The sequence below is a fragment of the Bison bison genome, unplaced genomic scaffold, assembly GCF_000754665.1.
Source record: "Bison bison bison isolate TAMUID 2011002044 unplaced genomic scaffold, Bison_UMD1.0 scf7180017864371, whole genome shotgun sequence".
In the NCBI taxonomy this organism is placed as follows: Eukaryota; Metazoa; Chordata; class Mammalia; order Artiodactyla; family Bovidae; genus Bison; species Bison bison.
Window position 1 is genome coordinate 13,461,377 of NW_011494943.1, and position 26,662 is coordinate 13,488,038.

A 26,662-nucleotide genomic window follows, 5' to 3' on the forward strand; every position below is an offset into this window, starting at 1 on the left:
CACTTTCACCATTACTATTCAACATAGTTTTGGAAGTTTTGGCCACAGCAATCAGAGCAGAAAAAGAAATAAAAGGAATCCAAATTGGAAAAGAAGAAGTAAAACTCTCACTATTTGCAGATGACATGATCCTCTACATAGAAAACCCTAAAGACTCCACCAGAAAATTACTAGAAATAATCAATGACTACAGTAAAGTTGCAGGATATAAAATCAACACACAGAAATCCCTTGCATTCCTATACACTAATAATGAGAAAACAGAAAGAGAAATTAAGGAAACAATTCCATTCACCATTGCAACGGAAAGAATAAAATACTTAGGAATATATCTACCTAAAGAAACTAAAGACCTATATATAGAAAACTATAAAACACTGGTGAAAGAAATCAAAGAGGACACTAATAGATGGAGAAATATACCATGTTCATGGATTGGAAGAATCAATATAGTGAAAATGAGTATACTACCCAAAGCAATTTATAGATTCAACGCAATCCCTATCAAGCTACCAACAGTATTCTTCACAGAGCTAGAACAAATAATTTCACAATTTGTATGGAAATACAAAAAACCTCGAATAGCCAAAGCGATCTTGAGAAAGAAGAATGGAACTGGAGGAATCAACCTACCTGACTTCAGGCTCTACTACAAAGCCACAGTTATCAAGACAGTATGGTACTGGCAAAAAGATTTTTTTAAACTAGTCCCAACTACTACATAGATGAACAAGAGAACATACAGCATGAGATCAGACGTTCTATAAAGCTACACTGTTGTATCAGCAGACAAAAGGACAGACTGACAACCCCACTAGACAGAACACAGAGGCCAGAAACAGGCCACACTCACATTCACGCTGGGCTAAAGTCAGCTCACAGAGCTGCAAGGAAGGATACAAATCGGCCAGGATATCTGTTCATTAGAGGGAGTGCAAACTGACCAGCCTCCATGGGAACCTGGCAGCAACCAGCAAAACACAGCACAGGCACCTGAGGACACCCCAGTCCCATCCCTACACGTGCCTCTGTACGTGTGACAAGAGATAAGCACAGGGGTTTCTTGGCACATGACTCAGACACCCCAGTGTCCAAACAGCAGAATGGATAAACTGGGCACATTCGTATCATGGAATATTACATAGCAATGAAAAGGAGTGACTTCCATTCCACAAAATAATGTGAACTAGTCTCCAAAATGTAATGTTGTGTGAGATAAGGCAGGCACAGAACACATGATGAATCACATAAAGGTCAAAATGACTAACTTACGGTGTTAGTATCCCAGCTGTCTTGTGGAGAAGAGGAGGGGAATTACTGACAAGGAACAGGGGGCATGTGTGACACCGGCCATGTTCCATTCCTGGGCTGGGCCACTGGCTGCACTGGAGCGTTCACTTCCTCAAAACTCAACAGACTGTGCACTTATGTGCTGTGTTTATACGTTAAACAGAAATAAGCAAAATCAATTTCAAGTGGGGTTTACATCAAAATAGAAAAGGTTTAAAAAAAAAAAGCATCTGGAACATTAAAGAATAACTTCAGGGCCTTCAGGTAAGAGAAAATAACTCATGAAGAAGACAAAAAGCACTGACCATAAAGGAAAAGATTACTAAATCAAACTCCTTAAAGAATTCTATTCATCAATAGACAGCTTTCAGAGAGTGAAAAGACAAGCCACAGAGTGGGAGAAGCCAGACGTGGAAGATTATACATGATTCCACTTATAAAATCTTCCAAAACAGGCAGGGCAATATTTAGCTTTGGGGAGGACGAAGGAGGTAACTGCGAAAGGGCAAGAAAGGGGCTGCTGAGGTGGCTATTTTCTATGCTAGTTCAGAAACATTCACCGTGTGATGATTTACTGAGCTGTACTTTTGTGTTTTATGCTCCTCTCTAAGTGTGCTTTTTTCCCCATGATGTAAATGATGAAACAAATAAAAATCTGAACACGACAAGGACTGTCACCAGAACCATTCCTATTTGACATTGCATGGGGGTGTCCCAGCCCAGACAGTGGGCCAAGAACAAAGAAGAAAAACATGTGGACCAGAGAGAAAGAGGTAGAGTCTTTACTCACAGATACCATGGTCACTAAACACAGTTCTTAATCGAAAAAACAGAAGGCAAGACAAAACCAACTAAAACGAATAAGGTAATCTATTAATAGTATATTTATAGCAATGAAACTGGGAGATGAACCATTTTTGTTAGCACCAAAACACATAAAATACTTGGGAAGTATTTTGTTAAATTTATGTAAGACCTGTATATCAAAAACTACAAAATATTTCTGAGAGAAACTTAAGAAGGCCCAAATCAATTGACAGATATACCATGTTTATAGATTAGAAGATTCAATATTAAGATTCCCAAACAGAACTATAAATTCAATGCAATTTCAATAACAAATCCAAGCAGACTTGACAAGCTGATTCTAAAATTTTGCAGAAATCCTGAAAGAGCTAAAGAGATTTGAAACAACTTTGAAAAGGAAGAACAAAGTTGGAGGATTGACAATACCTGATTTTTTTTTTTTCCGATAAAATGACACTGTAGCTTTATCACTATAGCTGCTATGGGGTTGAAAGAGATGCATGTACCCCAATATTCATGGCAGCACTTTTTACAATTGCTAGGACATGGAAGCAACCTAGATTCTGCTGTCCTTGGGATTCTCCAGCATGATCACTAAGCGCCCAAATAAATGTTCAACATATTTAGTTATCAGGGAAATGCAAGCCAAAACAATGAGACAGAAACACATGTGCACTACAAGGGCTCAAATTTAAAATATAGACAATTCCAAGTGTTGGAAGAACACAAAACCACTGGAAGTCTCTCAAACTGCTGGTGGGAGAGTGTAAAATGATTCAGTCTCTTTGTAAGACAGTTTTGTAGTCTCTCACAAAGTTAAATATACATGTATTGTATCATTTAGCAATCTATCTCTAGATATTTACCCATGAGAAATGAGCACATATGCTCATGATAAGGCCTGTACACAAGTTTTCATAGCATCTGCACTCATCATAGCCAAATACAGGAAGCCACCTAAACGTCCATCAATGGATGACTATACAGATAAACAATTTGTGGTTTATCCATGCATTAGGATACACTAGTCAGCAATAAAAAGACTGAATTATTGGTATAAGAAACAATATTGATAAATCTCAAAAACATATGCTGAGCCAACAAAGGCCAACCACAAGAGTACATATTGTATGATTCCATTTACATGAAGTTCTGCTGCTGCTGCTAAGTCACTTCAGTCGTGTCCAACTCTGCTCGACCCCATAGACGGCAGCCCACCAGGCTCCCCCGTCCATGGGATTTTCCAGGCAAGAGTACTGGAGTGGGTTGCCATTGCCTTCTCCGACATGAAGTTCTAGAACGGGAGAAAAAACCTAACGTACTGAAAGAACAGATAATATAATTAGATTACTAACCTAAAGAAATCACATTTGTGGTTGCTTCAAGGCATGGGAGAATGACTGCAAAGAGGCATGAGGAAACTTTTTATGGCAACAGAAACATTCTAAACTTGACTAAGTTGGCTTTTATATGTGTGTATACATTTGTCAAACCCATGGAATGTACACTTAAATGAGTGTACTTTATTATATGTAAGTACTATTCCAGTAATACTGATTCTTAAGGTAAGTGAGTAAAAGTCACTCAGTCATGTCCAACTCTTTGTGACCCCATGGACTATAGAGTCCATGGAATTCTCTAGGCCAGAATATTAGAGTGGGTAGCCTTTCCTTTCTCCAGGAGATGTTCTCAACCCAGGGATCTGAACCTAGGTCTCCCGCATCGCAGGCCAATTCTTTACCAGCTGAGCCACAAGGGAAGCCCTTTTAAAGTATAATGTCTCTAACAAAGTACACTCAGCGTTGGGCTTCCGGGTCAAGATGGTGGAGCAGAAGGATGTGCGCTCATCTCCTGCGATAGCACAGAAGCTGCAACTATCTGATGCACAACCATCGACGGAGGCTGCTGGGACCCACCAAAAAGTACACTCAGTGTTTAGAAAAAAATGAATCTGAGTTCATTCCATGGCACTTTTCGAAAATATTATAATTCTGGGTTTATTGCACAAGCTCCACAGCAGGAATACCAGAAATGCTCAGTATTATATATTACACAATATCATCATCCTCTGAACATACTATTTTCACCATCCTAAGTTCCCTTCTAGTCTCCATCGATATGCATATATAATTTTTCAACAGCTATAATTACAGCATAAGAAAAGCACAAAAATAACTTAGAATCAAACATGCAATTTTACTATATACACAAAAATTCAAGTTGTGCATTTCCCTCTGCTGACAGCGTTCCCAACAGAACCCAAAACCTAAGTGCTGCCAATGCCCGTGCCCCTGCTTCTTGCTCTGTCCTGGGTGGGTGGAGGAAGGAATTCCCTTTAATTGGGAGAAAAGACAAGAATCCCCTCCGACCAGCAGGAGATTGGCAGGAAGGCGGGCAGAGGGAGTCTGGAGGGGGAGGACACGCCTGGCACTGTCCGTGGTCCTGGTCCGCCCAGAGCACACGCATGCAGAGCAGACCGCGCCCTCTCTGGGGTGGAATCCACACCATCTTTCCTTACAACTCTGCCACTTCTCCGCAAGTCCACCCTGGTGGTAGGCTCTGCAGGGCGGGAGCTTGGAATTTAGTGCCCACCGGGCCCAGGACACTACTGCAAGAGGCAGAGAGGCCTCTGCTTTCACAGTGCCCGCAGTTTGGTAAGATAGAGAGGGACAGTGAAACTGGCAGTAAGGGCCAGACACAGCAGTGGACAAGATGACCACTCAGACCTCGGGAGCCCCATGGATGAAGCGCCTGGAACAACACAGTCCAGCACTGACCTACTTGATAGTAGAAACATGCATGCCATCTGGGCTGGATACAGAAGAACCACTGTGGAGCTCCTTAAAGCCAGGTCTGCTGAGAAGACCTGGAGTCTGAGCCCCTGCAGCAACGGGCCCCAAATCTGCATTTCTAACAGGCTCTCTCCCTGGCCAGCAGGTTTTGGAACCAGTGCTGGGGAGCAGCAGCCCAACAAATACCTGGGTCACTTCCCTTCCCCAAGCCTTAAAATGAAAACACTCTGCACAAATAAAAAGTATCTCAAAAGCTCAGTGTCTGAAGCATCTTCTCTTTTAAAACACCAAGTTCAGTGGCACCTGGCAAGAACTATAGCTTTCCAAGCACAACAGGTTATGGTGGCGACAAAACAAAAATATGTAGGGCACCGAGTGGCTGACGTTGAGGAAGTGTAAGTAGCAAGGTGCCAAGATTTCTCAGGTCTTTCTTCAATTCGTTTATGTCTTTCCTCTGTTCAAGAAAAACCCTTCTGAACAGAAGTGTTAAGAATAAGGACTATCTCTTCTTTCAAAGAACAGAAGTAGAAGACTCTACACACATGGATCTTTACCAATTTGCAGCTGCCATCAAATAAGGGGTCACCCCTTTCTCCCCTCCTTAATACACCAAGGGCCTAATCTACTTCCCAGGGGTGCTGCTTGAGCTTCCTGGGAAACAGCCATCACTAAAGCACACGGCCCTGCTCCTCAGCTAACTAATACCCTTCAGGTCTTGGGTCCAACCAAGTCCACAATTTTTCTCTAAGGAAAGAAGAGGCAAGGGGGAGCAGAAAGGAAAGTGAGTGGTGTGTTTAGATGTTTATAATTGAGCTGAACTTCAGTGGTTTTCAAATCAAAGTATAACTTTAAAACATGGCAGAAGTATCTTTGATGTGAAAACCACTGACGTTCAGCTCAATTATAAACATATTCACATGAAAACACACAACCTCCTCTGCACCAGCAGCTATAAGGCAGGGGAGAGGACTCAGGGACAGCGAGATGCCAAGAGACGGGAGCTGGAGGGTCCCCAGCGCCTCATGCTCTGGCTCTTCTCGGCCTGGCTGCCCCTCTCCTGGGGCTTCCCAGCAACGTGTCTTTCGCTTGGGGTTGAGGGGCAGTAACCCTTACCTGTGGAGCTGAAATTCCCAGGTGGCACACTTGGGAAAGCAGCAGCCTCCACCTGTTCCAGACCTGAAAGCACATTTCTCAACTGTTTTCTCAAGCTGTAGCAGATTCTCTCTAGCTGATAATAATATTCTTTTCTGAATGATCCCATACTAAAACTGTCAAGTCAAACAGAAAAATCAGGTGGTCACAGGGAACTATATTCAATATTCTGTGATAAACCATAATGGAAAAGAATATATATATATAAATATACAGTTACTTTGCTGTATAGTAGAAATTAATACGACATTGTAAATCAACTATACTTCAGTAAATTTTTTTAAAAAGTAAGGCGGCATATGTTGTAGAGACAGGAAAAACAAACTTCCTCACTCTGTTGGCAACATCTGCATTTAATAAGTTACTGGCAAGGATGCCATTCCAAATATAGTGAAAATAACATTATTCAGTAGCCCTGTGGTAACCACCATGCCCTGTGGTCAAAAGCTGTGCTCTCAAGAAACCTCAAAGTAAAGTGCGTGGCCTCGTGTTCCACTCCCAGGAGGTACGTGGCGGGAGGCACTCAGTTCTCTCCCTTCTGTGTCCACATTCCTCCCCCTCCCCACAAGCGCAGGGAAGAACTGGAGGGGAAATAGAAATACAAACCACTAATATCTACACCAGTCAATGTTGCCACTTACCAGAAGTTTGGAAAAAATGTTTAACGGCAAAAGAGGCTGAAATTACTTTTCCAGTCACCTGTAAATCAGTTATTTAAAAGACCCCTCTTCCCCCAACCAGATTCTGTAACCCAGTTCCTTCTCTGATCCTATAAATTAAAAAAGCCAGACTGCGGTGGGCATGGCACAGGGAGGACTCAGCTTGGCCCAGGGCCCCCCTGTCCCACATCTCCTTTTAGACCCAAAGGTGAACGGGGTGGGGGCAGGGTGGCACAGAGCCAAGAACATGAGGACAGTCTCTCCTGGAACAAATGGCCAGCCCAGAGTGCAGCAAAAGGCCACAACGGCACAGGAACTCCCGGGTAGAGTGGCTAGCAGCCCCAGGACCGACCACAAGCTCCAGAAGCCTGCAGAGCCGCAGATGCCCTGGGGAGGGCCGTTGTGCCCAGGCACACCAGGAAGGTCTGCAGGGAGGATTAGGGAAAAGGGATGCCAAATGATTAAGCTTCTCTTCACCCCTGAGGCTGGGAGAGAGCTGGGTTTTGAATTGGCCAAAAACATAGGACACCTGGAAACAGGTCTCTCCCAGACCCAGCAGAGACTACCCACCCGTGGACAGAAGGGCTCAGTCCCAGGACAGGAGGCCCCACACCTCCTGGCTCGCCTGCTGCCATGGTCCCTGGACCATGTGGTCCGGCCTCCAACGGAGCAGAGAGCCACAAACAACCATTAATGAACCTGAGAGGACCCAGGACACAAAACAAAGCGGCAGTCCTCTAGAGTTGCTGGAGGAAGATACAAAAAAGAAGAGCTCTCAAAGGTGCCCTAGGACGTGGAGGAATGGAAAGTATACATCTAACTTCTGACAGCAAAGGCGAAGACAAAACAGGTGGTCACAGCTCACAACTGAGTAAATGAACTGGAGGGTCAAACTATAAAATGCAAAGTTATAGAGAAACAGAAATCAAGAGGGCAATGAGCAAATGATAAGACCCAGCATTCAAACACCAGAAGCCAAAGGAAGAAACAAGGCACAAGGAAGGAATTAACAGCCAATACAGAAAATTTCATTTCATCTGGAAAAAACCTTGAGTCTGCATTTTAAAAGAGCTCACTACATTCCAGAAATGATTCCTGACACACAGAGAAAAATTCCCAAATTCCAAGAAGATGGAAAAAAATCTTATAAATCTTCGGTAACAACCGTATTTTAAAAACCAACAAATTCCAACTGATACAGAAAAAGCATGTGACAAAACCCAACACCTGCCCACAAGATAAAAATTCTGAGCAAGTTAGGAATGGAAGACAACACGCAACGTGAAAGGCTGGTGCTTCCTCCCAGTTCAGGAGAGGACAGACGTTCCAGCTGGAGCAATGAGGCAAGAAGGCAAATAAAAGGGCCTCGAGATCAGAGGAGAAGAAATCAAACTGCCCACCGTCTGCAGATGATGTGACTATCCATCTAGAAAATCCTCAGGAATCTACTCTAAAAACCTAGAACCAGTGAGTTCTGCAAGATCAACAGATAAAATAATCACATTTCTAGATGCTAACAATAAACACAGAAATTAGAGATGCTATGTTCATGAACAGGTGCTCCAAAGGAAATGAAATATTTTGGTGCAAATTTAACAAAATATGTACATGATCTGTGTTGTGAAAAACCACAAGATGTTGATGAAAGAAATCAAAGATGATGTAAGCAAATGCAAAACACATGTTTAGGAAAGGACACAGACACCCCCTTCTAAGTAGGAATTTATTCCTGACGGCAGTGCCCAGATCACAAAGTGTGGGTCCTCTGAAGGCTGTAGACAGAGCCCTCAAGCCCTCGTGAGAGACGCCAGGCCTGTTTTGCATGGGTTCCCTCTGGGGTGAGTCCCTGTGTCCCTGAGCTTTGTGCTCTGCCTCTCAGGTTTGGAGGGACTGTGCCTGAGGACGTCACCTTCCCATGAGGGGATGGGCATCAACTTCCCACTCACCAGAAACACTGCTGATGGACACCCTCTGAGACAATTGGGATCTTTGTGTGACTCACTTTCTCTCCAAGATGAATATCCTTGGACACATCGGGGACTGGGAGTGACACTGAGGTTGCCCCGGGTGGCCCTTCCAACCTACTAGAAAGGCACTACTGGCCCCAGGCAGCAGTCTGTAACGGCTACTAAGAGCACGTTCTCTGAAGGGCTGCACTACAGCGATGGGTGCCGAAAATCCATCTGTAAACACACTCAAGACCGCTCTCCATGGAAATGACAGCCAACAGGATGGCTGGGTTCCAAGATAAGTATACAGAAGTAACTAATTCAATCTGATGTAACCATTTATATTGAACACACAAACCCAAACCCCACTAATTCATTTCACAACCATCTATTAATATCTACTATTTGCCAAGTTCCAGGTGCTTCAGAAACATCAGGGAAAAAACAAGCCCTACTCCTCCGGTGTGGAGCTGATATTCTACGAGGGAAGGCAAACAAAGACGATAATGAAGGATGCAGCACTGAAGGTGATGAATGTTGCATGCAGAACTGAAGTGCAGGGGCAGGGACATCCCCGATGCAGGCAGGTCCCACCACATGCGGAGGGGTGAGAGTATCACTGAGAAGCCAGAGGGGACGGTGGGCAACGCAAGTACTTGAGAAAGAGACAAAGGACAGGGCCTGGGGTGGTGGTGGGTGGGGGGTGTGGGAGCCGGAGGCACAGTAGCTGCTGTCAGGGGAAGCTGGGGAGGCAGCGACTTCAGGGCCTGAAGTTGCCTGAGCTTTGGCCTTCGCTGTCTCCATCTGTCTTTCTGCTGCTGTGTGCCCTGCACCTGCTGATGTACCTGGCACATCCAGGTACCGACCTGATGAATGATGGAGCTCTGGTACAGGAGCAGCGTGGGAGCTGGCCTCCGGCTATGCTATTGCTCCTAATGAAATATGTTCTGAATCCAGGCACAGTCACCAGACTGCATCCCAGGAAGCTAACAAGTCCAAATACAGCCTCGATGCCCCAGCAAAGGGGCCTCGTGAACCCAATCTTCCTGCAGAAACGGTCCATTTTGACACAGGCTGTGGTTGTGCTGCGCTGGCATCACTCCTGCACTGAGACAGAACACACTGGTCACGCTCAAGCTGGGTGTTCGCTGGAGACCACAATCATCTTCTCCCGGAAGGCACGTGCTCAGGGGGCCAAGGCCCATTTCCCACACCCCCTGCCCAAGGAAGGCCAGGCCAAAGGAGAGGTCTCTGCAGGAGGCCCTGTGGGCCATCCCACATAGGAGATGCCTTCTTCATTAAGTGACCAGTGGGCTTCATCAGGGTTGGGGCACAAATCACAGGTACCCAAGGAGGCAATGAGAAGAGGGCACTGCCCCTTCTGAGATTTCTGGACAGACACTTGGCCCAACACCATCACTCAGTTTAAAGGGTATTCTACAAAAGTGCCTGGGAATCTCTGAAAGCATCAAGATGAAGAAAGTCAGGGAGGGCCTGCAGAATGTTCCAGATGAGGAGACGAGAGACTCCCAGGTAAAGGCAACATGGATTCTGGGGCCCTTCGGAGACTGTGAGGGAGGTGGGCACTAGGGTCAGCCACCTGTTGGCAGGACGTCCTTGCTCTGGGTCAGAGGAGATGTCCTTGTTTGCAGGAAATACACACAGACGGGCTCAGGGATGATGAGGAACAGGTCAGCGATGCTGGCCTTGAAAACAGAGTTTTCTGTACTATCCCTACAACTTTCCTCGCAGTTGGAAAGGGAAGTGGGCAAAAAGATGCAAACACACGTCATGAAGAAAGGAAACCCACAGGGCCAATCACCGTGGGCTGATGCCAACCACGGCTCGAGATCAGGGCGCACACATCAAAGCACAGTGAGGCTCCAGTCTGCTCCCGCCTGCTGGTCGAGATCTAAGAGCCTGAGGGCACCCAGTGCTGGGGAGGCTCAGGACCCACAGTGACCTGCCAGGAGAGACAACGTCTCCAGCCGCGTGGCAGCAGCACAGCTCCTCTCCTGTAGATAAACTGCTCGTCCCCTGAGGCCTGGGCACTCACTTCTGGGTGTGAACCCCAGAGGAACTCTCATGTGTGTACAACAGGGGGTGCGTGCAAGAACGTCCCCAGCAGCTATGCACAAGGGCAAGAGCGTGGAAACGGCCTGGGTGCCCGTCAGTGGGAGCACGGGTGAATACGCGCAGTGTGCTTGCCCAGTGGAATGTTGTACAGCAGACGAATGAATGAGCTGCAGACAATAGAGAAACAGAACGGAACAGAAAGTCTGGAAATAAACCTACACTGACACGGCCAATTGATTCTCAACAAAGCACCGGGGCAATACAACCACGAAAACAAAGTCTCTTCAGCACTGGTGCCGCTTAATATCCATATGAAAAAATTAACCCCTGCTTCCTACCACAGGAGACACAGAAATGAACACAAGGTGGATGATGGCTCTAAATATGAAAGAAAACAAGAGAATAACTTCTTTGGGGTAAGCAGAGAATTCTCAGAAAAAAAAAATTAACTATAAAAAAAGAAAAATCAATGATTTGAACTCCATCAAGATTTAAAACTTCTACTTACCAAAAGACACCATTAAAATATGAAAAGGCAAGTCACATGGGGAGAAAATACTCAGGAAGCAGGTATCTGACAAAGGACTTGTATCCAGAATACACACCAAACACTGACAACCAATAAGACAATCCAATTTTTTTAAAAAATGGGCAAAGATTTCGATATCTCACCAAAAAGGACTTATGAATGGCCCGTAAAGCGATGAGGAGGTGCTCAACATCACTAGCCATCAGGGAATGTAAATGAAAACAAATGAGATCTACTTCGATTCTGCTAGAGGGGTTGAAGCCGAGGCTGACTCATCAGTGCTGGGAGAACGTGGCGCAGACAGATGGGCCACACTGCCCTGGCAGGTCCCTTTACCTGTGGTTCTTCAACCCCGCAGCTTTTATCTTCCCAAGAGAAACGGAACACACACCCACAGGAACACTTTCATCGTGATGTTGATGGCACTTTTATTAAAATAACCCAAACTAGTAACTGCTTGAATGTTGACCAGTGGTAGCACCATCAGCATGGCACCTTCACACCACTGAGTAAAACAGAGAACAGCTCGCCAGCACTCGCAGTCACAGGTGCCCGCGACGTGGTGTGGATGCTAAATGCAGGCGCTCACACCGCGTGGCCTGTCTGGGAGCAGCTCTGGTTGACGGAATCGTCTTCTGCTCCGATTCGGCTGTGAGTGACAGGGGTGTGTACGGGTGTCAGAACCCTCACGTGGCTCATTTTGTACACCATTTTCACATTTGATGCAAAATGAAAATCTTGCATTTCACTGTATGTAAATTCTCCCTCAATTAAAACACAAAAACAAAACAGAATGAACTACAATGATGTGCAACAATATGCATGGACCTTAACAATATAACCTTACAAAGTTCCAAAATATTTTATACAGCCTGGTGCCCTTTTTATAAAGTTAAATACAACTAAAATTTTTTACTTGGCTTTTTTTTTTTTTTCAGATTTGCTTAGACACCAAAAAGTTCAGCAGCGGGTAGGGACAGGGCGTTGTGTGCTGGTCGCCAGGAGTGGGAGGCAGTGTAAACAAGGTTGGAGCAGGAGTTAGCGCTAGTCTTGGACGGCAAGATTATGGGTGCTGAGCGTTAGCAAAAGAGACATGGGCGCAGAAGCAAACGAGGAGACGGAGGCCCAGCCCAGCAACCAGGATGCGTCCTGAACCCAGGGTCGGGTTCATCCAGTTCTGTGCCCCTATGACCTGGGGACCTACGTTCACAAAGAGGGAAAGGAATTACCATGGACACTGGAAAATAAGCTAAGATTTCTGCTCAGAACCTACGGGACACCACACAGCTGTCACGAGAAGAAAACAACTGTCTTACGTTGCACTTCAGAGAAGTGAAGGGTTGCAAGTATGGAGCCCAGGTTCCAATTTCAGGTGTCAGAGGTGGAGCACCAGGATGAATCCAGATGTAAAACCACAAAGATCAAAACTCAAAGAAACGAAACAAACAGAGATAGAGGAAAAGGAGCCCCAGGGGCAGAGGTCAGACAAAAGGAGTGCAGCCCACCCTGCACCCCCAGGCCTGGAGGGGCCCAAGGAAGACTGCCTACGGATAAATGTTCTCAGAGTGCCACTAAAGAGAAAATCTACACATGAGTATACACAACACATACAATCATGGGTTCTTTTTTCACTCACAATCATCATTTGTCATGTTATTAAAAATTCTTTATGAACATTACAGTAATTTTCTCATACAGATTGACCACAGTTCACTTCACCATTACTCTCCTGTCCAGTATTAACTTGTTTCCATTAACTAATTTTCCATTATAATTAATAACACTAGAGCTTCTTTGTACATATATCTTTTTCAGAACTTCAAGGATACCTAGAGTGAAATTCAGGGTTCAGAGCATAAGCCTTTTTTAAAGTTCTTAATACAAAATGCAAAATTATGCTGTCAACGCTACCAGTTCACATGGCATTTCCAAACACTACATGTTTAAATTTCATTTTTAAACATAGCACCAAACTAATTCAATTTGTGTTTGATCACAAATGATGTAACATCTTTAAAAATCATTGCTTGCATATCTGCCTCTGAAAGTCTCTACTCCTGTCCTTTTCTGTTTATCTACTACTCATTACTCTGTGTTTTCTCACCAACTTGCATGAATTAGTTCTATTAAAGGCTATTAATCTTCTAAGTATTGTTATCTGTCAACATCTCCTTAGTTTATCTTCACTTTGTTTATATGTTTCTCTGTTGTGCAATTTTCTGCTTTTATGTAACCCCATTTATCAAAAATCAATCCCCTCAACAGGTGCTACAGCAGTTACATTGAAACAACTTGCCAACCTTAGAGACTGATTGCAACATATTAGAACAATGATTTTAAAGAACTACACTAAAATGTAGTATCTCTTAATTACTGAACCAACATATAGTCAGACATTTTAAATAAAACAGTTACTTACCGCATCCAAGAAGCAAAGGTAAGACCCTGAGCTCTGTGCTACTGCTTGATTTTTAGAATATCCGACTGTTTAAAAGAGAAAAGGAAAAGCTCTTTTAGAACTCAGTTTTAGTGGATTCTCTTGCATAAAACTTACTGCGATGTACACGGTAGGAAAGCTAGGAACACTCCTCACTGCCAAGTAAAAACTCAGACCAATTTAGATGAAACTGACGCAGTAAATATAATGACGACAGACAACAGTCCACCCAGTACTGGTGTTAAGGCAGAACGTGCTCACAGAAGGAAAATAAAGCCGGCAAACATCTATCCAGCACAGCACTAAGGTAACCCTGGGGAGTATTTTTAAAACACAAAATTACAATGTCCCTGAATGGAAGGACTTGAATAGAACTGGCAGAAACACTTTTTCTAAAGCCTCTGCTGATAAAAGTCACGATACAGTTACCTGACAGATGGGGCCACAAACACAAGAGAGATCGGCTGGTAGAAGCAGCTCATTGGACTAGACGCTTCATGGGCACAGATTGCACTGAACACCTGTTCCGGGGATGAGTTACAGGCCCTGTCAGTGTCCACTCTTCCTACACGTCCTGGGACCCCCCAGCTCCCCCAGGAGGTGCAGACCCAACTTCACCAAGACGTGACTGGCACAAGAACCCCTCACGGAATAGAAACTAGACCACGTGTATGAACATCCTGGCCGCACACAGAGCCGGCGCCACTTGCACTGCTGAGCACCAGGACAGCACGTGGAGCACAAAGGCTGCAGATTCACCTGTGCCTGGAAATCAAGGAAGCGGTGCCCGGGGATGGGGGGGCTTCCAGGGCCGGTGAGGTCAGCTCTGCCTCAGGGAGCTGGCTGCAGGGTGTGTTCAGTTTGTGGAAAAATAACTGAGCTGTACTTTGATGATAGGTGTACTTTCCTACATGGATATTACATTTTAATGAATGGTTTAAAATCCTCATCTTCAAAGAGATTACAACTGAGGTGGAAAGAGAGGTAACCGAAAACCTATGTAAGGTGCCAAATGAACGGTGGGAAGCACTAGGGAGGCTTATGGAGAGGAGATGAGACCATGGCAGAGGGAGTCAGAGAGGCAACATGAGTTTAAATTCAGAGAATGAGGTTCCGAGTGATGGACTGGGCAGTGAGCCGCATGGGGAGCACAGACAGCACTCGCAGGGAGGGCAGCTAGGAAAGGCTTCAGAACAGGAACAGAGCGCAGAAATCAATACACCGCAGGCCCGGTCTGCAAGCCGAGGGCAGGGCAGGTTAGAGGAGGCACTGAGTCCCAAAGAAGGAGCCAAGGGGCCTTTGAGGGGCACAATTCCCACCTCCCTAGAAAAGAGGTTCCGGTACCCTAATTGCATTACAGAGACACTTAGATTTGGTGCCACCCTGGAAAGTCACACAAAGCACAACAGGTGTGTGCAGAATTAAAACAATAAATCCCTTTGACTCAAAGCTGAGATGACCTGAAGACTGTGGCCATCCCAGGGGACACCAGCAAAGGTCTGCCCCAGGCCTCACCCCAGGTGCTCCCCAATTTTCTGCAGTAAGGGGAGCAGGAGGAGAAAGCAGGTCCCTCCCGTTACTCGGCCGCGCTCTGGAGCAAATCGCACTGCAGCCACAAGGATGGACCGCGGCCCTCGCGCAGGGCGTCAAAGGGTATGACCCAGAGCAGTGTCTGGCTATTATCACGTGAGGTAGCACCTTAATTTCCAGTGTTAATCCTAAAGCTTGGCCAACCCAAACCAGTTAGTGGGACTGTCACAGATTTCAAAGAACCACAGGTAAAACAAGCAAGCAAAGGAAAAGCACAGAAGGGGAGGCAGGGGCCTGCCTCCTGACCCCTGGGGATGGATTAGTAGCTAGAGCTGAATCTCCATCGTCACTGCAAAGCAAGGCAGGCCCAGAGAGAGAGCACATGGAATCAAAACGAAAAAAAACGGGAAGAGACTTTTCATAATCACTTGGAAATCAGCAAGAAAGAGGTTTTATTGGCATTGGGTTTTAGAAGGGGAAAAACTGACCCCAAGAATTTGGGTAATGAAGGAAAACACATCTACCAAGGAAGCTGAAAGTTTCTCACGATGAGTCTTGTGTTTGGCAAAGATAAGGAATTTGCTTTAATATTATTGCCTTGAAAAGTCAAATGTTTGTGCCAGGGCCTGATGTTTGGGGAGGCCTGTCCCTTTGTGAGGGGAGTCGGTTGTCATGGTCACAGCAGGAAAAACTCCCGCCTCGGTGAGATATTAACATTCCTTACTCTTGGAGAGAAGAGGGTGGGATTGTGTTTTACTTCAATTTTAGCAAGTGATCACATTATTAAGAAATGTTTTGCTCTATTATGATATGAAATAATAGTAAATGAATCTTAACCCAATTTAAATACCCAACACTTCTCAAAATAGATACTTTGGATCTACAGTATCCAATAGTCGATATAACATTGCCTATTTAAGAAAATATTATTATAGGAAAATGTGTCCTTTCAGACATAATCAAATTAACTCCATTTTATTAATGTGTAACACAGGATTCCCACGAATTCGCCTTATCCAACCTTAAAGAGACAGCAGAATCATTTCTTCACAATATTACAATTTACTTTTTTGTTATTGATAGAATATATACAAAGGTGATGTGGCTCAAGTTATATCTACTCTATAAAAAGCATATTATGAAAGATAAAACTTGCTTTTTAAAAAAAAACAAAACTTGCTTTTAAAGTAGAGATTATACAACCAATCACAGGGGTCATCAAAATGCCCTTAATTTACTCTCATTCCACTATGGAAGATGCAAAACATCCTGATTTTAAAAAATCTTCAAAGGTTGTTCATAGTTGTTGCTGTTCAGTCGCTCAGTCGTGTCTGACTCTGCCATCCCATGGACTGCAGCACGCCAGGCTTCCCTGTCCTTCACCATCTCCCAGAGCTTGCTCAAACTCACATCCGTTGAATCGGTGATGCCATCCAACCATCTCATTCTCTGTCATCCCCTTCTCCTCCTCCCTTCTATCCTTCCCAGCAGCAGGGTCTTTTCCAGTGAGTCAGCTCTATCCATCAGGTGGCCAAAGCACTGGAGCTTCAGCTTCAGAATCAATGAAGATTCAGGACTGATTTCCTTTAGGATTGACTGGCTGGATCTCCTTGTAGTCCAAGAGACTCTCAAGAGTCTTCTCCAACACCGCAGTTCAAAAGTATCAATTCTTCGGCAGGTTTCAGAAGGAAGTTGAAACAGATGTTCCACAATAACTGATTTATAAACAATTTCTAACAGACTAAAGATAATGAAAACAAGAAATATTTGGGGGGATATATTAAAAATGTGCACGAGATGATGAAGAGGAGGAGGAGGAAGAAGACAATAACTGAACAGCTGCTAGACTCCTTGAGGGCCCACCACATGTGGCCTCTTCTGGATCCCTGCTCCCATCAGCTTGTCCTGTGCCTGCCAACACCCACATGGGCACTACTGATACGGCTGGTTCACAAAGAAGGAAGTCAAGGCATAGGTTGGGTGCAGTGGACCCAACCGTGGTGCCCTCACCCACCAAAAGGCACCTCTGCATGCGGTCACTGTGCAATGTCAAACAACACAGTCTTTCCATAGGAACCTTCTAAAAGGAGGGAAAAAAAAAAAAGAGAGCTTTCTTCTTTTAAAGGACCAAGATTTTAAAATTATTTCTGATTTTTAATTTTTTTCTAAAATATTTTCTACAGTTTTCTGCTTTCCTAGGTAGAGGGCACTGGCTGCTATTTGTGAGGAACGCAAGGCAGGGCAGGGGAGCATATTTTGGGAGAGAAGTTTGTTTCATTCGCAAAAGTCCAACTGTTTCTTAACTCACCTTCACCAACATTCACCCTTTACTTGTGAAGGGTGAATTCACCCAAGAAACAAAAATAAAAATACTGGCTGGAAGCTACAAAAGGCAAAGCAAAGGGCACTGGTCCTGGTTGCCCTCGGTGGGAGGATAAGCGCACTTCACAGAACAGTGCACCATATTCCTTAAGAGCTAGTGTTCAGGGATGTTTAAACCCGTTAGAGGGCAGGCCTCAGAGAGCTCAACTCGGGGGTCGGGGATGAACTCCAGGTAAATCAGCAAGTCCCCCAGGGGTAGCAACACAGTCCTCCCGGAACTCAGGTGAGAACCACGTGAACTTGCAAGGGGCACAAGCAAGAATCATCAAGTGAAAGTGACATAGTCCCCTGACCACCCAGCGCTGGAAGAAAGGACCAGAGAGAAAGCAGGAAGATGAGAAGGGGGCTTACAGGACAAGAGGTGTAGAGAGAGCAGGACTATCTCTCCCACTCACACCTTTCCCCTGAGAGCTATCCTGAATGCTCCAGTCCTGACCTAAACCCTACTGACCCCCTCACCAGGAAAGGATCTGAGCAGCAGCGAGCCTGTGTGTTGGCAAGTCACCCACTGGGTCCGAATGGGATCTCAAAGCGAACACCCCCTTGGATCTCATCTGAGGACTATTCCAGGAGGACCCCAAACCTTCAGCTGTATCAGGACCTAACAAGACTCCCTCAGGACCAAACCCACCATAGAGTGAAGCTGCACATTCCTGAGGATTTTAAAGGAGTGGATGCACCTCAGCCAGAGAAGGCAATGGCACCCCACTCCAGTACTCTTGCCTGGAAACTCCCATGGATGGAGGAGCCTGGTAGGCTGCAGTCCATGGGGTCGCGAAGAGTCGGACACGACTGAGCGACTTCACCTTCACTTTTTCACTTTCCTGCATTGGAGAAGGTAATGGCAACCCACTCCAGTGTTCTTGCCTGGAGAATCCCAGGGACGGGGGAGCCTGGTGGGCTGCTGTCTATGCGGTCACATAGAGTCGGACACGACTGAAGCGACTTAGCTTAGCACCTCAGTATCTCTTGGGAAGATTCTTTACAAATCCCCTGCTATGTCTGTACCCCAGACAAATTACACAAGAAAATCTTAGGGTAGGACTTGGGCATCAGGTTTCCTAAAGCCCGCTAGACTATTCTAACATGCAGCCAAAATTAAAGAAAGACACGACTCCTAAAACTTATAGGAACCTGTCCGCCAGCCAGTCTTATCATCTGTCCTGCCTCCACCTCCAGTTCTAGCAGTCTGTGCAGGCATATAAACTTATTCTCAAGTTTTACATGAAAATTGTAAAGTCAAACTACTGGAAGCACAATAGATTACAATTAAGGCTAAGAATGCAAAGCTAATCATTCTGTATAGAAACAAGGGTAAATGAAGAAACTACCACATCTTGACCCAGCTTCATGAAATTTCAAAACTCAAAACATAAAGAGAAAAACCTTACACACTTTCAGAAAAGATATCTTTAAAATAATAAGAATCAGACTGACATAAGATTTCTTACTAGAATCAGCAGACACCAGAAGATAATGAGGCAATTACTCCAAAATTCTAAGGAAAAATACTTTCCACCTAGAATTTTATACACAGCTAAACTGTCAAATAACCATAGTACAAAATAAAGACATTTTCAGACATGTAAATACCCTGAATATTTTACCATCCACATACCAGATATGGAAAAACTACTTGAAGAAGTATTCCAGAGAAATGAAAAAGGAACATATTAAAAAGAAAACTAAATAAAAAGCGAAGGGAAAAAAACAAACGGTGGCATGTGCATATAAATAGAAGGGAATAAAGCAGAAGGTTTTTTAAAGGCTCCATAGATCTTGGCACCTGGGAATCCCCTCAGTGTGCAGCACGGGGTTAGCAGCAGATTCATTTCAGTTCCTCTTCCAAGTCTAATCCGCAAGGTGGTCTGCAGTGAAGAACAGTCACTTATTTTAAAAACCACTACTGCTGTTTTCACAAGGTTTAAGCTGTTGGAATCAACTTATTAATCAAGTATATAAAACAACAAGAGTTATAGAGCAGAATGTGAAGATTATAAACACTGACAATATAAATATAACAAACTAAAACTCTGAGGGAGGAAAAAAGAGAAAGGGAAGTGTGAAGTCCCTTCAGTGGGTTAAATGTTTCCTCTTTCATAGCAAGTATCAACTGATTCTGTGAGTTAAATAAATCCAGTAGGAACTAAAACACACTGGCTGCTCCCTGGGCGTGGGGCTTTTACATTTCATTGCAGACTTTCCTATACGTCTACTTTTTTTTTAACCACATTTTCCTTATTTTAAAAATATCTGCAATTCGTCAAAGCAGACATTTATTCATGAAAATAAGTAAATGGTTTTCCTGCCATCTAAATGCAGGCTGGAAGCTAGTTTACTGGGGAGGTTGAAACAAAGGGGGGCTGAAATGTTCTATGCAGTCATTGCTCTTACGAAGCTACATTATCAAGCCCCAGATGGAGCCAGACATGTAACTCACACAAGAAAACTACAAACTAATGTTCTCTATGTACACAGATGTAAAAATCCTTAAGAAAGCTGATCAATTTCATTGCATAAAAACACTATACTGTCACTGTTGATTAATTTTGGCACTGTAAGAGTGATTCATTATTAAGAAAAATATTAATGTAATTTACCACAATAAAAACGTTAGGAGGAAAGAAAAAAACAATCACCTTAACAGATATCTAAAAGACATTTAAGTAAATTCTATACTCACACCTCATTTTCTGAAGGCTTACATCTCAAGGTACCTGATAAAAGTATCTATCAGAAAGCAATAGTAAATATCATGCTTGTAGCACAGAAACACTACAAACATTTCCACTAAGCCAGCACAATAAAAGGACTAGTTAATGTGATCCCACATTGTTCTTCTAGACTTCCTACCCCAATACTACTTATGAAAATAAAGAATAAATTAGAAATAAAGAAACAAAATTAAAATATTTATTCAGGATTAGATTGCCTAACTAGAAAATCCAAGATAATGTGATAAACTGTTGGCATTGGATATGACAGGGAACCAAAGAAACTGGGAGTCTTCCCTCTCTACCCAAGTCAACACCTGGATCAAGAGATCACAAGGCTCTGAACACCCAACTGAAAAACTGTAGGAGCCTCAAGAGGAGACAGAAAGAGGTCGGACGCCAGTGTGGAAGGAAACCCAGCACCACAATTTGGGGCCTTGCTTGGCAAGAACTTCTGCACTGTGGTCTTTCCTCCACCCACTGCTGTTTGGTGAGCTGACTGCCCACCCGTCCCTCCATCTCTTCGAAGCACAAGAACTGCAGGTTCAGGAGGCAGCACAGGGTGGGAGAAGCTGCTCCCACAAATACACAAGACCAGCCACCTAAGGCCTCCCCTTCTCTTCTCCCCGTCCACTCTGAAAAGGAACAGAGTAAGATAGAAGGACGAACAGAAGGGAAGAAAAGGGAGGAAGGCAAAAGCAGTACAGGCAGGTTACCTAAGAGACAGGCTCACCTGAATGGGGAAGGGCTCTGGGGGCAGAAGTGAAGCCGCTCAGTCGAGCCCGACTCTTTGCAACCCCACGGACTACAGCCTACCACACTCCTCCATCCATGGGATTTTCCAGGCAAGAGTACTGGAGTGGGCTGCCATTTCCTTCTCATGGACTAAAGGAAGGATAATAAAGCTTGTGATGAAATTTCTTCATCACAGGATTCACCAGCCAACACTCAAATGCACCAGATAAAGACATATGAAAGGTGTAAGAATTCATTGCCAACAGACCATCACTGCAAGAAATGTTTTGAAAAGTCCTTCAGGCAGAAGGAAAAGCAGATGGGCATCTGGTTCAATTCAAAGAAATGAAGAGCACTGAAAACCATAATTAATGAGTAAATGAGTAATTTTCTTTCTTATTATTTCAATCCCTTAAAAAAATGATTGACTGTTTAAACTAAGTTAATACCAGCATTTGTGGGGTCTACAGCACATGTAAAAGTAGAATGCATGACAACAGCCTCAAAAAAGGTAGGAAAGGAGAAATGGACGTGCACTGTCCAGTTCTCACACTATACATGAAGTTCTACACACATTTGAGGGATTGAACTTGCTAAGTTGTATATACTATAAACTCAAATCAACCATTAAAACAGCAAAAAAGGGAACTGTAACTAATAAGCCAACAAAGAAGATGAAGAAGAATCATAAGGAATTTTTATTGGAGCTGGTATGATAGTAAGCAGAGCTCCACAGCTGCTTGCCAGCAAAACTGGTGAAACTTATTTTTAAAAACCCAACCATTTACAGTCTCTGGAAATGGCCCTAAGGGCACCAAGCAAATGAAAAAAAAAATTATTCAAGAAAATCTACTAAAACTCAATAATAGTAATATCAAAAACTTCAGATATGCAGACGACACTACCCTTATGGCAGAAAGGGAACAGGAACTAAACAGCCTGTTGATAAAGGTAAAAGAGGAGAGTGAAAAAGCTGGCTTAAAACTCAACATTCAAAAAACGAAGATGGTGGCATCCAGTCCCACCACTTCATGGCAAATAGATGGGGAAACAGTGACAGGCTTTATTTTCTGGGGCTCCAAAATCTCTGTGGATGGTGACTTCAACCATGAAACTAAAAGACGCTTGCTCTTTGGAAGAAAAGCTATGACCAACCTAGACAGCATGTTAAAAAGCAGAGACATAACTTTGCCAACAAAAGTCCATCTAGTCAAAACTATGGTTTTTCCAGTAGTCATGCATGGATGTGAGAGTTGGACTATAAAGAAAGCTGACTGCCAAAGAATTGATGTTTTTGAACTGTGGTGCTAGAGAAGACTCTTGAGAGTCTCTAGGACTGCAAGGAGATCAAAACAGTCAATCCTAAAGGAAATCAACCCTGAATATTCACTGGAAGTACTGATGCTGAAGCTGAAGCTCCAATACTGTGGCCACATGATGCAAAGAGCCGACTTACTGGAAAGGAGCCTGAATCCTGGCAAAGATCGAAGGCAGGAAAAGAGGGCATTAGAGGATGAGATGACTGGATGCCATCACTGAAGACAATGGGCATGGGTCTGAACAAACTCCAAAAGATGGTGAAGGACAGAGAAGTCTGGCTGCAGTCCACGCTACAGTCCATCGGGTCTCAAAGAGTTGGACACAACTGAGCGACTGAACAACAACAACAAGATGTTTGAGCTGAGATCTGCTCCTTCCCTCCCCCTAAGGCGGAAACCCACCCTAGACAGATATAGCCAAAAATACAAGCTTCCCTCTTCTGCTTGGCCTGTCAAAAGCTGTTTTCCTGGAAGAGATCGGGCATCGACATTTCTCGTCTTGACCCCAGGTACCTGCTGCTGAGGGTGAGGCCCAGGCAAGAGCAGTCGAAAAGTGGGACCCCCTTTTCCCACCAGCCCCCATGCTGCACTGTATGCTCTGTCTACCTTGGGTGTGGTATCACCAAGAAAACTGGGGACCCAAATGCCCTTGCCCTGGCTTGTGGGGTAGGGGGTTCACATGAAGAGAGATAAAGGGTTGCTGCCCTTCCCCTACTTCACTTGCAATAGGGTGCGAAGTTTAAGCCCTAGGGTACACTCAAAACAGAAGTAAAGGCAGCTGGAAGAGGAAATCACAGCTTTTCTTCCAAAGAGCGACGGATAGATTCATCAACAATACAGGTTAAGCTGTGGGACGACTAGTTTGTCAAACATAAACTGGTAAGAGACAGCTGGGAAGAGCCCTCCCGGTGTCAGAACAAACTTTAAACACTGACCTCAAGAACTATTCCTTTGAAGGAGCTTGAATTCACTTGAATTATTCTTATGCCCCTAGGTATCGCTGAAAACAGTAAAGCAGTCAGCAATCAGTGGAGCTTGACAGCTGGGTGTGGTCAGGGAAAGAGAGGCCAGCCCACACCGCTGCCCCCTCAGGATGACTATGGGCACGCCCGGCATGGCACTCCTGAGACAGAGCATTACAGGTTTCACACTGCAGCCACAGGGGAGCGGACTTTACTAAAACTATCCAAGCAGTCACTTTACAAGCAAACAAGTCAGTAAGAGTAACAACCCTAGACGGAGGGGAAACCAGAACCTGGGACATGTTATCTACTATGTCCAGTTTCTAACAAAATTAGGAGACAAGTGAAGAAACAGGAAAGCAAGACCCAGACACCAAAGAAAAAGAAGGCACAGGAACTTCCAGTGAGAGCATCATGTGTTTGATTTAATGAAGACCTCAAAGCAACCATTATACACATGCTCAAAGACCTAACGCGCTGTACTTGGTAGCTTCAGTCGTGTCCGACTCTTTGTGACCCCATGGACTGTAGGCCACCAGGCTCCTCTGTCTATGAGGATTCTCCAGGCAAGAATACTGGAGTGGGGTGCCACGCCCTCCTCCAGGGCATCTTCCCCACCCAGGGATCGAACCCAGGTCTCCCGCATTGCAGATGGACTCTTTACTGTCTGAGCCACCAGGAAAGCCCAAGAATACTAGAGTGGGTATCCTATCCCTTCTCCAGGAGATCTTCTCAACCCAGGAATCAAACCAAGGTCTCCTGCACTGCAGGTGGATTCTTTACCAGCTGAGCTGCCAGAGAAGCCCAGAATAAAAATACAGCACACCAAAACTTATAGGAGGCTGCAAAATCAGTGCTCAGAGGGAAACTTATAGCTATAAGTGTCTACATAAGAGATCTCAAATCAACAACCTAACTTTACACCTTACAGAACTAGAAAAAGAAGAACAAACTAAACAAACAGTTAGCAGAAGGAAAGAAATAATAAAAGGTTCAGAGCAGAGACAAAACGAAATAGAGACTTAAAAAAAAAAAAGTGAGACTCAATGAAACCAAAAGTTGGTTCTTTGAAAAGATCAACAACATTGACAAATCTTTAGCGACACTAAGAACAAAGATGCTTCAAATCACTAAAGTTAAAAATGAAAGCGGGGGGGGACTTCCCTGGTGGCCCAGCGGTTGACTCTGCACTTCCACTGCAGGGGGTGTGGGTTTGATCCCACAAGCTGTGAAGCACAGCCCCAAAAAAAGTGTGCACATTACTACTAAACTTAACAGAAGCCTAAAAAGATTATAATTGAATACTATGAACAACTACATGCCAACAAATTAGAAACTTAGATGAAAAGGACAAATTTCTATAAACACACTACCGAAACTAATTCAAGAAGAAATAAAATATCTGAACAAACCTATAACAAAAACAGAGGCTGAATCAGTAATCAAAATCCCCCAACAAAAAGGCTAGGATCAGATGGTTTCACTAATGAATTCTACAAAACATTTAGAGAATTAACAACAATCCTTCTCAAACTCGTCCAAAAATAAAAAAGAAGAAGAAAAGAAAACACTTCTTAACTCATTCTATGAAGCCAGCTTACTTTGATACTATAGCCAGACAGATACATCCAAAGAAAAGAAAACTACGTACCAATATCCCTTATGAATCTTTATAGAACTCTTCAACAAAATACTAGCAAACTAAATCTAGCAGCATATTAGAAAGATTATACACTATGACCCAGTGGGATTTATTCCAGTAATGCAAGGGTAGTTCATCATATGAAATCAATTGATGTTAATATATCACGTTCATAGAATTGAAGGAAAAAAACCTATATGATCATCTCAACTGATATAGAAAAAAGGATGGACAAAATCTTTCATGATTAAGAAAAACACAGTCAACAAACTAGCAATTGAAGGTAACTTCTTTAGCATGATTATAAATCCGTATTTATAAAAATCCACAGCTAACATTATACTCGAAGGTGAAACACCACAAACTTTCCTCCTAAGATCAGGGTCAAGACAAGGATGTCTCCTCTCCCCATTCTTACTAAACACTGCAAGTTCTAGCTGGAGCAATTAGGCAAGAAAAAGAAATAAGCCATCCAATTAGAAAGGAAGAAGTAAAACTATTTCAGTTGCAGATGACATGTTCTTAAATATAGAAAATCCTAAAAATTCACACACAAAATAACTTCTAGAGCTAATAAATAAGTACAGCAAAATTTCAGGATACAAGATCAACACGCAGGACAATCAGTTTCCCTTTACACTAACAATGAACAATCTGAGAAGGAAATTAAAAAGACAATTCCATTCACAAGATCAATGAAAAAACAAATGCTGAAGAAAGAGGTGAAATACTTGTACCTTGAAAGTTACAAAGCATTGATAAAAGAAATCAAAGAAGAACTAAGGAAAGACACTCTTGTGTTCACGAACTGGAAGTCTTACTACTGTTAAAGTGATGTGTGTTAGTTGCTTAGTCGTGTCCAACTCTTTGCAACCCCATAGACTGTAGCCCACCAGGCCCCTCTGTCCATGGGATTCTCCAGGCAAGAACACTGGAGTGGGTTGCCATTTCCTTCTCCAAAAGGAACTACAAAAAGAAAGAAAGTGAAGTCGCTCAGTCATGTCTGACTCTTTGCAACCCCATGGACTGTAGCCAACTAGGCTCCTCCATCCATGGAATTTTCCAAGCAGGAGTACTGGAGTGGGTTGCCATTTCCTGCTCCAAAGTGATACTACAAACCAAATAGATCTACAGATTCAAAGCCATCCCCCATCAAAATTCTAATGGTCCTTCTTAAAAACATGGAAAAACTGATCCTAAGGGTCATGGATGTGTGCATGCTAACTCACTCCAGTTGTGTCCAGTTCTTTGTGACCCTATGGACTGTAACCCGCCAGGCTCCTCTGTCCATGGGATTCTCCAGGCAAGAACACTGGAGTGGGTTGTCATGCCCTCCTCCAGGGAATCTTCCTGACCCAGAGATCGAACTCGTGTCTCCTGCATTGGCAGGTGAGTTCTTCATGACTAGTGCCACCTGAGAAGTATGAAATTGTAAAACAATTTTGAGAAAGGAAAACAAAGTTGAAAGACTCATACCTCCCAATATCAAAACCTATCACAAAGCTATAGTAATCAAAGCAGTGTGATACTTACTGGCTTTAGAGTCCAGAAACTGCATTCATTTCCAGCAACTAATTTTCAAAGAACTAAAGAGCCTCTTGATGAAAGTGAAAGAGGAGAGTAAAAAGTTGGCTTAAAACTCAACATTCAGAAAACTAAGATCATGGCATCTGGTCCCATGACTTCA

The 26,662-nt window shown here is 43.8% G+C and overlaps 1 protein-coding gene across 1 annotated transcript in view; it reads right to left on the bottom strand.

The window, feature by feature from the left end:
• Positions 1 to 26,662, bottom strand: part of B3GNTL1 (UDP-GlcNAc:betaGal beta-1,3-N-acetylglucosaminyltransferase-like 1) — a 106,558-nt gene that overhangs the window by 75,286 nt on the left and 4,610 nt on the right. Inside the window, exons 3-4 of the mRNA XM_010856395.1 lie at positions 13,674 to 13,738; positions 6,003 to 6,065 (exon numbers count right to left, since the gene is read on the bottom strand). Coding sequence (XP_010854697.1) covers positions 6,003 to 6,065; positions 13,674 to 13,738 — 128 coding nt within the window. The remainder of the gene's footprint in view (positions 1 to 6,002; positions 6,066 to 13,673; positions 13,739 to 26,662) is intronic.